The 11,926-nt window shown below is 40.1% G+C and overlaps 1 protein-coding gene across 1 annotated transcript; it reads right to left on the bottom strand.

Moving 5' to 3' along the window:
* Nucleotides 1-8,472: 8,472 nt before the first annotated feature.
* On the bottom strand, nt 8,473-11,505 carry DDIT4L (DNA damage inducible transcript 4 like). The gene is made up of 3 exons (NM_001194403.2): nt 11,313-11,505; nt 10,890-11,029; nt 8,473-9,244 (listed from the first exon to the last, which is right to left on the bottom strand). The coding sequence occupies exons 2-3, from the start codon at nt 10,978-10,980 to the stop codon at nt 8,754-8,756; spliced, it is 582 nt and encodes a 193-aa protein (NP_001181332.1). The 5' UTR covers nt 10,981-11,029; nt 11,313-11,505; the 3' UTR covers nt 8,473-8,753.
* Nucleotides 11,506-11,926: the final 421 nt, after the last annotated feature.

The raw sequence follows: 11,926 nt of genomic DNA on the forward strand, positions 1-11,926 counted from the left end.
TGCTGCTGGTACTTCCTTCAGACTTCACAGTGTCTGCGATAGCAAGTTCACTTTGAATTAGGTGGTAGCTACCCAAAAGATTCTCTGACACAATAACAGTTGACTCAATATCTTTATGCTGTCGTTGACAGGATACTGCAAAATGCTCTTCTATACTCCCTTCAAATGGCTTTAATCTAGAGTTTTGCCTTGAAACAAGTTTAGAAAACTTCTTTCTCAACAAAGCCACACTTGAGCTATAATGTGGTTTATATGAATCAAACCATCTGTCTTTGCTTTTCCTTCAGCATGTTTGGATAGAGTGAAAAAGTATCATTTTTATATTTGTAAATTATTAATAAATATTTTTTATGTAAATAATTCTACCTAATTATCAGTTCTGAAAATAAGATCAAGTCTTAGTTATCCAGATGGTCAAATTCTTCAGTAGCCTCGTTTAACTCATTTGCATTCCTCAGCATAATCTGTCAGAATTTTTCAGATATTCCATGTTCAAGCAATAAAAATCACTTTATCTTTGGCAAAGGTAAATCTGTTGCAAGATTAACAACATGCAATGGTAATAATTTTTTTCTTTTTTTTTTTGAGACAGTGTCTTGCTCTTTCGCCCAGGCTGGAGTGCAGTGGTGTAACCATAGCTCACTGTAGCCTTGAACTCCTGGGCTCAAGCAATCCTTCCACCTCAGCCTCCTGAGTAACCTGGACTACAGGGTCAGGCCACTGCACTCAGCTAATTTTTAACATGAAAGGAAGTGCACTTCAGCCTGGGCAATGGAAGGAAGATGCACTTCAGCCCGGGCAATGGAAGGAAGATGCACTTCAGCCTGGGCAATGGAAGGAAGATGCACTTCAGCCTGGGCAATGGAAGGAAGACCCTGTCTCAAAAAAAAAAAAAAAATCTGTAGCTGGTTGTAATACATTGCTTGTAAACATCACTGCACTCAGACCAGCCTCGTTTGTAATTTATTTTTTATTTTATTTTTTTCCCTCTGTTCTTCTTCTTTTTTAAAAAATTATACTTTAAGTTCTAGGGTACATGTGCACAACGTGCAGGTTTGTTACATATGTATACATGTGCCATGTTTTTGTGCTGCACCTATTAACTCATCATTTACATTAGGGATATCTCCTAATGCTAACCCTCCCCCATCCCCTGACCCCACAACAGGCCCCAGTGTGTGATGTTCCCCTTCCTGTGTCCAAGTGTTCTCATTGTTCAGTTCCCACCTATGAGTGAGAACATATGGTATTTGGTTTTCTGTCCCTGTGATAGTTTGCTCAGAATGACAGTTTCCGGCTTCATCCATGTCCCTACAAAGGACATGAATTCATCTGTTTTTATGGCTGCATAGTATTCTGTGGTATATGTGTGCCACATTTTCTTAATCCAGTCTGTCACTGATGGACATCTGGGTTACTTTCAAGTCTTTGCTGTTGTGAATAGTGCCACAATAAACATACATGTGCATGTGTCTTTATAGCAGCATTATTTATAATCCTTTGGGTATATACCCAGTAATGGGATGGCTGGGTCAAATGGTATTTCTAGTTCTAGATCCTTGAGGAATCGCCACACTGTTTTCCACAATGGTTGAACTAGTTTACAGTCCCACCGGCAGTGTAAAAGTGTTCCTATTTCTCCACATCCTCTCCAGCACCTGTTGTTTCCTGACTTCTTAATGATCGCCATTCTAACTGGTGTGACATGGTATCTCATTGTGGTTTTGATTTGCATTTCTCTGATGGTGAGTGAGCATTTTTTCATGTGTCTGTTGGCTGCATAAATGTCTTCTTTTGAGAAGTGTCTGTTCATATCCTTTACCCACTTTTTGATGGGGTTGATTTTTTCTTGTAAATTTGTTTGAATTCTTTTTAGATTCTGGATATTAGCCCTTTATCAGATGGGTAGATTGCAAAAATTTTCTCCCATTGTGTAGGTTGCCTGCTCACTCTGATGGTAGTTTCTTTTGCTGTACAGAAGCTCTTTAGTTTAATTAGATCCCATTTGTCAATCGTGGCTTTTGTTGCCATTGCTTTTGGTGTTTTAGATATGGAGTCCTTGCCCATGCCTATGTCCTGAATGGTATTGCCTAGGTTTTCTTCTAGGGTTTTTATGGTTTTAGGTCTAACATTTATGTCTTTAGCCATCTTGAATTAATTTTTGCATAAGGTGTAAGGAAGTGATCCAGTTTCAGCTTTCTACATGCCTCATTTGTAATTTAAAGTCCATTGTTATTGCTGACCAGCATTCCATTTATAACGATACCCACAATTCATGTACCTATTCCACAGTTGATGGGCAGTCCACGTTGCTTTTCCAGACAGTTGTATTGCTGAACTCCTGTGAAAGTCTCCTAATGCATTAGTGTAAGAATAAAAGGCAGTAGTCTTAAAACGGGGGTGTACGTATAAGGATATACAAATGTTTCTTATGTGATATGTGGATATGTAGGGCGCAAATAGTTTTAGGGGAACCAATTTCTAAATCTTTTGCTTCTATACACACTCTTTTCTAAAATTGATCTCTCTGAGACTTTGTCAGAGACACAGGTCCTGATTTTATATTTGCTCTTTATCCTCTTCCCCGACTTTACAAAATGACATACCTTTCTCTTAGTGTTGGTCAATCTTACTTTACAATGCTTTATTCTGGGGTGTAAACACTCCTAGAGTGCTAAAGAAAGGGACAGTTTGAAATATTGCTCTAGGATAGTATTGTGTATTACTTGAATGCTTGGTTTTATGGCTGAATTAAATTAACCCCAAATTCTTAGGTTCTAACCACCAGTAATTCAGCATGTGACTGCATTTGGAGATAGGGTCTTTAGACAGGAGACCCTATTCCAATGACTGGTGTCCTTATAGGAAGAGGAGATTAGGACACAGACATGCACACAGAGTGAAGACAATGTGAAGACACAGGGAGAAGACGACCTCACCTACAAGCCGAAAAGAGGGGCCTCAGAAGAAACCAACACTTCTGACACCTTGTTCTTGGACTTCTAGCCTCCAGAACTATGAGACAATACATTTTTGTTGTTTATGCTCTCCAGTCTTTGGTACTTCATTATTGTAGCCCTAGCAAACTAATATACTTAGGTAACAAGTACTTTTGTGAGTCAGGTGGTTTCTTTTTTTTATTACAACAATATTGAAAGGAAACCTGATTGAATTATGTGCAGATTGATCACTTAAAATAATCTTCTGGTGATATATATTTATGTGATTTGAGTATATACCTTGAAAGTAGTTCAAAGATTGAGTGATACTATAATAACCAAATCTCCTACATTCCCATCTTATTGATGTGAATAGATTTTCTCAGAGCTTACATCTATAGAAACAAAAAATAGATGGCCAGGCATAGTGGCTCAGGCTTTTGACCATATAGTTTTGGGGGGTTGTTTGTCTTTTCTTACTGCTTTGAAAGAATTCAGGACTTTGGGAGGCTGAGGCAGGAGGATCATTTGAGGTCAGAAGTTTGAGATCAGCCGGGGTGACATAGCAAGACCCTATCTCTACAAAAGATTAAAAAGTTAGCTGGATGTGGCGGTGCACCCTTGTAGTCCTAGCTACTTGGGAGGCTGATGTCGGAGGAAAGCTTGAGCCCAGGAGTTTGAGGCGGCAGTGAGCTAGGATTGCGCTGCTGCACTCCAGTCTGGGCCAGAGGGTGAGACACACAGAGAGAGAGAGCGAGATAGAGATAGATAGAGAGATAGAGAGAGACAGAGAGAGAAAGAGAGAGAGAAGGAAGAATGGAAAGAAATAATGCTAAACTCTTAATTCTAGCAAAAAACCAACATGAAACCATGAATTAATTAACTAATTAGTCATCTCATTAAGAAGTAGCTTATTATTATTATTGTGTTTAATAGTATTCAAAAATTTGGAAAACATGTTACTTTGGCCATTGTATATTATTACTATCTGCAAAGTTAACTGACTCAAAAATTGACATTTAAAGACTCAGTCACAGAAAATTTGAAAAAATTTAATTTCAGTTTATAATCTTATTTTTTTACAGGGAAGAAATAATAAAAGACTTTTAGGTTTAAAAGATATTACATTAAAGAAAAGTCAGCATAAAATGTAGACTTTGAAAAGATACAGGAATGAAGAAAAAGTAACAGTGAAAACGTTTAATTCTGTTGAAGACCTTATTTATAATATTTTCTAAATAGATGTTGAATGTCAAATTACTATGCTACTTACATTCCATTGGAAATATTTAAAAGATGATGTAATAGTTTTATTTTAAAAGGCCAGTATTTGTCACATTCTGGACTTTACATCATTTGCAACTTTTTAAACTTAGGATAAATAATTTGAATGACAATTTAAAAAATTTGACAGGCAGGGCACAGTGGCTCACACCTGTAGTGCCAGGATTTTGGGAAGCCAAGGTGGAAGGATAACTTGAACTCAGCAGTTTAAAACCAGCTTAGGCAACATAGGGAGACCCTGTCTCTACAAAAAAAAAAAAAAAAAAAATTGGCTGGGTGTGGTGGCACACGCCTGTGGTGTCAGATACTTGGCAGGCTCAGACGGGAGGATCACCTGAGCCTGGAAAATAGAGGCTACAATGAGCTGTGATCACGCCACTGTGCTCCAGCCTGTGTGATAGAGCAAGACTCTCTCTCTCTCAAAAAAAAAAAAAAAAAAAAAGTTTGAAGAACACTCTTTGATATTTTGGTTCACAAAATATACTTATCATTCAATTTTATAAAATAATGCCATATACATATACTGACTTGTTGATTTTTTTTTTCTTGTGTCCTCACCAACTTTTGGAATTATCAATTTATTTTTACTAATGTGGATGTCTATATTGATATTTTATTATTGCTTTTAACTTGAATTTCTCTGATTACTAATTAGATTGAGGATCTTTTCATATAATTATCAGCCAGATTGGCTTCCTTTTCCATATAGTGACTATTTGGGCTTTTGACGACATATTTTTTGGGGGGTTGTTTGTGTTTTTCTTATTGCTTTGCAAGAATTCTTGATGTATTCTGGTTACAAACCATTTTTCAGTTATATGTGTTGAAAACACTTTCTTCCAGTTCCTGAGTTTCAATTTTATCTTCCTTACAGGATTATTTGAAAAAGACATGTTTCAGGGCATCTTGACATCTTATTTAAGAGTTCTTCCCGCCATGTCAAAATTATGAAAATTCCATCTTCTAAGTTTCCCTTTCATATTTAATTCCTTAATCAACCTGAAATTGATTTTTATGCTCAATGTGTATGCATTCAACTTATTCATTTCCTGTGAAAAGTTGTTACTGCTCCGGTTATTGAAAGCAACCTCCTTTACCCATTCTGAGAATACTGAAGGAAAAAAAATCATACTTGGTTTCTCCTATACCTTCTCACTCAAAAATGAACACAGAAGCCTTGTGTGACCAAATGTGTGGGTTTTCCCGACATACCAGGCAAGCAATCAATTCTGCATCTGACATCAGCTGGGTATCCTCTAATGCAACTCCATTCTGACATTACCTAGAGATAGCCTCGAATACCACAGGTAAAGGGCTCAGTCCCCAAGAGTGTCCCCCTCACCCAACTTCCAATGACAATCTCAAGCCCCAGTTTGCTTGACCTGTGCTTCTGACCTACCTGCTATAAATTAGGGTTCCCATGACTCCCTCCTGGGATTAGATTAATTTGCTAGAGCAGCTCACAGAACTCAGGGAAACACTTATGTTTACTGGTTTATTATAAAGATTAATAGAAAAGATGCTGATGAGTGCCTGTGAAGAAATACATAGGGCAAGAAATGTGGGAAGGGGCAGGAGTTTCTATGCTCTCCCCAGGCCCACCATCCTCCACGAACCTCCAAGTGTTCACTTCTCCAGAAGGTGTTTTGAACTCAGTCCTTTCAGATTTTTATGGAAGCTTTGTTATGTAGAATTATGTAGACTGGTTAAATCACTGGCCATTGGCTTAATCTTCAGACCCTCTCTCCTTCCAGGTGGATGTGAGGGTGTGTTGGGGCTAAAAGTCTCAACAACCTAATACAGCCTTGGTCTTTCTGGTGACCAAGCCCCATCCTGAAGCTACCTGGAGGAATCCAGCCATCAGTCAACATTAGCATTACAAAAGACACTTAGCACTTTGGAGAATCTAAGTAGTTCAAGAGTTTTATACCAAGAAATAGGGACTAAGACCAAATGTATATTTTACAACATATATTTGAAGACCATCCTAATCTTCCAATAAGGATTCCTTATATCAAAAGGACATACAACTTAAAAGATACCGCAGCACTCCTAGAATCTCACTGAATCATTTATAATTAATCATGTCCGTTGTATAGTATAAATATGTCTCCTAGAATGAGGTCACTCAAGTTTGTAGGCTTCCATTCGATCTTGTCTGATTTCAAAAGTAGTCTCTGCAAACATAGCTTCACCTTTTCAGGCATCTGTTATCTGTTATAGTTTAGCTGGAAGACATCATCATCACTTGCTCTGATCCTCTTTTGAAGGGATAATACTGGATTCCCCTCCTTATATTTTCATTTATTAATTCCTTTAACCTCAGTGACTATTCTTCCTTCTCTTCATTTATACCCCAAATCTTCCACCTTTGGAAGCGAAGGTTTGCCTCCATTTGCCCACCTTGTCTATCTAGGTGGAAGGCAGCAATGCCAGTCTAGCTGGTGCTCCTTTCAGTCCACTCATATTCAGATAGGGTTAGGCTACACAGGCCCAAATTGGTAGGTTGTTTTTACTACCAGGCAAAACAGCTGCATTCACTGTTAACCCCAATTTTGCCAAATGAGATGAAGGCACAACCCACTTCTATCAGGCCCATAAGGAATTCTGATATAAGGTTTATTAGGAATGAGCCACCTCTAGTTACAGCCCTTGTAATTGCAGCCCTGATCCTGTGACCACTGCATCAAGTAGGGGAACGAAAAAAAAGAGGACAAGATAATTAAAAATATATAATGCTTTATTGTCAAAAAATAGACAAATTTTAATTTCCTTTAACAGGAATATTAATTTAACAGCCTCCATAAGCCATCACCATTTTGTAAGCATAACAGGCAAGAGAGTCAAAGATAACTGTTAGTGGAAAAAGGACAACAGTTCTACATCCATGCCCAAGAAGCCTTGCCCAGTCAGTGGTGACAACTCCAGGACAGCGGCAGAAACACAGTGAACCTTTGGAGCCTGACAACAGACATGCAAAATGACGTTGATTTATCTTGGCCCAATTCTATAAAGATTGGCTTTGTAGTATCTTTCCAAGCATTTGAAGAGTTTAGTTTGTTAGAACACTTGCTAATTTGAACAGTGACATTTTAGGTCACTTATAGTATCAGTAACAGGATCACACCTGTTTTTCAGTAACACCAGGATGAATACATCTGTGCCTACATCTGTTCCAGTATGTGAAATGGAGCTAATAGCTAGGGCAGGAAACCTGAATAAAGCTCCTTATCCATGAGCCACAGCAAGGATATGAAAGCCTTGCTGAATTGAACATTGTTGAGTAGAGGCTAAATTCTCTCATTAACATAAAAAAGGAAAGAGATAATGATCTACTTAGTCGGAATAAGACAAAAAGTAAGGCCTTTATTATTCCCTAGTGACAGGTATCCAAGGTGGAAAAAATCTGGGTGCGCGCATGGTTATCTGGACTGTGAGTTTCACTCTCTAGGCTGTACTATAAACCATATTTCCATGGCCAATGCAGACTTTGTAAATTGACCCGTTTCAATAATTCAAAGTGGTAGTATACAGCTACTGCCCTTGACAATTGGGGTTAAGGAGAGATTCCTCAATTCCCAGAAAAGCCCAGAGATGAGATAATACTGACATGGTGAAATCGTTCATATGAGATTAAGCATATGTAATACTGAAAAGAAGATAGATTACTAAGTGAATCAGAGAGGGACTAGATCTCAGAACTAATTTCCTATCCTCACAGGTATTCATCATTCACTCAGTGTAAGAGTAATCAATTACACACAAAAATATCAGTTCAATGTTTTGCATTTTTCTAGTTTAAAGACAATATTCAACACTTAAGAACAAGGGAAACTGAGCTTTTAAAGGCATCTAAAACAACACCGTGGTTACTGAAATGGTAGCACAAGCTTTCGTCACCTCTTTAAAACATTAGAGTGAGGAAGTCACCAAGAAACAGTGAAGCAGTTCCATTATTGCCATAATATTTCTCATTCACTCTTACCTAGGGTTAAGTTTTAATTAAACTCACCTACTTAATCCTACCCTCCTGTCTAAGAACTCTTCAAATTTGAGTCATGAGCTGGTGGTGTGGGCTTCTGGAAGTTTTGATCAGCTAAGTATCATTGAGTAAGATTCTGTGATTTAAAGAATCACCCTGAAAACTTACAGAAAAAAAAGTCATATGAAAATCAAACTAGGCAAATCTGGTTTATATAGTCTATTACCAAGCCTACCTGAAACAAAATTGTGGAATCAAATGTAAAACTCAAATGGACTTCTACTTTTGCTTACCTATTCTATCCCATTCAATTCTGTACAAAAATGGGATATATGCAGAAAATGTACACTATTTTGGATCACTTCTCGAAAGGCCAGAAAATCAGCCTGTTAGCTGCAGTTACTAAGAATGTGAAATACAGAAAGAAAATGGACTACATTTGGGGTTTCTTACTGAGGACAGGTGGGGCAAACTACAAATGACTTTAGCTGACTAGCTGAATAGTTTTACTACCCAATCATGAAATAAGCTTTATATATTTTCCCTTTTTAGGACCCTTCAATGACTGTTGTTCCAATCAGTGAATAAAGTTTTTTCTTAACAAGTCGAAATCCTGAGCTGAGGATCAGAGTTCTCCTGAAACCAGATGAGAAGCGACCCCTACTAAAGAAAAAGTCCCTGAAGCTAGTCCATGAGCAGTTCTCCTGCTTAAACACAAGTGTAAGCTCAAAAGTAGGCACCACGCTAGAATCACACACAATCCTATCCAGCTTTTTACATACATTTTCAATTTCCAAGTTCACGTGCATAACACAACCTCGCAAGCCACAGGGCTCTGTTGAGGAAAGCCGCAGGACATCTTGAGCAATTCTCTGGGTCAGTTTCTCAGGGACAAGGACCTTTGAGCAACCAAGTTTAGTTTGCTTTGATTTGGACAGACAGTTCTCCAGCATTTTAACCAAATTCTGGCAAGTTGATTCCTCAAATATTACCTCGTTGAGGTTGGGTTCAGGAACAACATAATCCCAGTAGTCAAAATCTGTAAGAAATGGAGTTTTCTTTTTAGATAAAGAAAAAAAAAATTCACAGTAGAAAAAACACACCAAGATATCAACATTGGTTACCTCTATCTACCATGTAATATAGTGAATAATTTAAGCTCTCATGAAAGTTCATGTATGAAATAAAGGTTTAGATAAATAGAGTGGATAGGATATAACCACTTTTCTTTAAATTCATGTGTGTACACAGAACACACACAATCATAAAGACTATGCATCAAAAATCTACTTGGGATTATCCCAGATTATTGGTGATTTTCTTTTCTTTCTTGCCTACTTGCTTATGGGGGTTTTCTAATTTTGTTTTACAGAAAACATTTATTACTTCTGGGATAAAAAGTTAAAACTTTGTTATTTGGACTAAGGGGTCATTACTTTCTAACTGTAGGAATACATGTACTGTAAAATAAAGAATTTTTGCTATTATGTTTAAAGTCCATGAGCTTGAAGAGTTACATTAAAGATCTATCAAATTTGTGTCTTTAAGTCTTTACTGGAGTGGCCTGTAGGTCCCAATTTTAGCTTTAACCTCTTTAATTAAAAATTGCGCGGAGAAGACCTTTGAGGTTCATGAGGATATTTATAACCGGTTGGGTGGTTTTTCTTAGCCAAGCAAAACAAAATAGTCCTAGGGAAATAAAATTAGATTGGCTGAAAGGAAAAGAGATAGCTCTGCATTTGGTCACCTACTCCTCAAATGAATCCTACCACTTGGCAGGATTGCCACGCTACAGGGAGTCAAATGGACGAGGTGCAGGCTGATGCCCTCCCGGCTCCTCTCCCTAAGCCTACTTCACCTTCATCAGCTACTGGGTTTTCCTCTCCACTTCATGTAATTTTGGAGTTCTGGCCCTATAAATTAGGTCATCAACCACTTCACCTTGAAAGGAGGAAAACACGAAGAGCCTAAGCAGTTTATCTATGCTCTTACAGCTCTAGTGGCAGAGCAGTGTGTTCACTTAGAAACTGCTGTTAAAATTGCAAATGATAGCAAATCAAGCACCACTGCTGTTCAATAGTTTCCTTCTCACATTAAAAATGGAATAATGGGTATATCCAAGACTGAAAATCCTACTCAGTAATAAATATGAACACACTGATTTAAGCAACCACATAAAAGAATCTCAAAAACATTAGGCTGCGGGAAAGAAACCAGACACAAAAGAGTACCTACTTTATGGTTCCACTTACCTAAAGGCAAAACTAACTTGGAGTGATAAAAATCAGATCAGTAGTTCCCTGGAGTCAGGGGGGAGTGAGAAATACCTAGCAAATGGGTGCGTCGGAATTCACGGGGAGGGGTTATGTTGATTACAGGGGTAAATACATTTGCTAAAACACACATAACTGTGTTCTTCACAATCATGTAAGATAAGGACCTTAATCCCCAAGAGCCTACTGGCACCAGCCTAGAAAGATGTAGCCCTTGGGTATTCTACTTTTGCTACTTTTGTTTCTAGCATGAAGAGAAGATGTTAGAAAATTTGGAAAGGATTCTCCTCAGACGGATTTTGTGGCACCCCCTACATAGAGGTAGGGGAGGAAGTCGAAAGCCCGCCCACCCGGTAGATCGAGAGGCACCGACCTTTGGAGAGGAGAAGGGTGGGCAGCGGGGACACTCACCACTTAGCAGGCTCTCTGGGTGATAGCCACAGTCCAGCAATTCTGAAATGCTGGCCGGGTTCTTACTGCTCAAACTGCCAGTTGCAACCATGGTCAACGGCTCTGTTTCCCTCGCGGGGCGCAACGGCCTTTCCTGTGCGCTGGAAAAAATGAGGCGAGAAGAGACGGATTTGCAAAAGCAGGCGAGTCGTGCAGAGACTCCTAAAATGCCCGGCGACGCGGGAGCGAACTAGCGGAGGAACTCCTTTGCCAAAGGGGAGGAACCGGCCTCTGCAACTCAAGTTGACAAAGCCCTGTGAGCAAGGCCGCCAACTACAGCAACAACCTGAAACTAACTCAACAGTTCGCAAAACTTGGAAGCGACCTGCCCAGCGGAACGGCCCCCGACCCTGCTGCCCCGACCAAGGCCGCAGCTTCGCTCACCTGCCGGGAGTTCCCGGGGGCCGGCGCGCTCGCTGCCGGGTAAACACAGGCAGGTGCCTTCTTAGGAGTCCCCTCTCCTGGGGACTCGGTGACCTGCAGACCCCAGCAGCCAGCGGCACCCTGCTCACCCCCCCGACCACCCTGCGCCGGCTCCTAGCAGTAGCATAGCCTCCGGGGCAGCGAGAACTTTATACGTCCAGTCCCCACCCTGCCCAGGCCCGCCCACCTGCGCCGCCCCTCCCCGGCCGGCGCCCCTCCCCTCCCCTGCCGAGTCTGGTCCCCTTTCAACCCCTACACTTCCAGGGAGCCCGAGCCTAGTCGCAGGGAGTTGCGAATAAGCCTGTGGTACGGACACCTGTTGTTTCCAGGGTAGATCTCGGGCCACTGTGACCTCAATTCTGGGCGCACGACTCTTCAAAGCCTGAACCTGATTCTTCAGTGCGACCCCTCCCCGAGCACCCGCGCTTTCACACTCAGGCTGCTCCAGGCAGCAGCGGGAAGCTTTAAGCGGTCTGTGTATTTCCTTGTCCTGAGGCTTTGCTGTGTCATCCTGAACACTTGGCTTAAATCTGTTGCAACGTTCACTGAGCATCATTTATGCACTTATTTATGGC

Source organism: Macaca mulatta, chromosome 5 (genome assembly GCF_049350105.2).
Source record: "Macaca mulatta isolate MMU2019108-1 chromosome 5, T2T-MMU8v2.0, whole genome shotgun sequence".
Classification (NCBI taxonomy): domain Eukaryota; kingdom Metazoa; phylum Chordata; class Mammalia; order Primates; family Cercopithecidae; genus Macaca; species Macaca mulatta.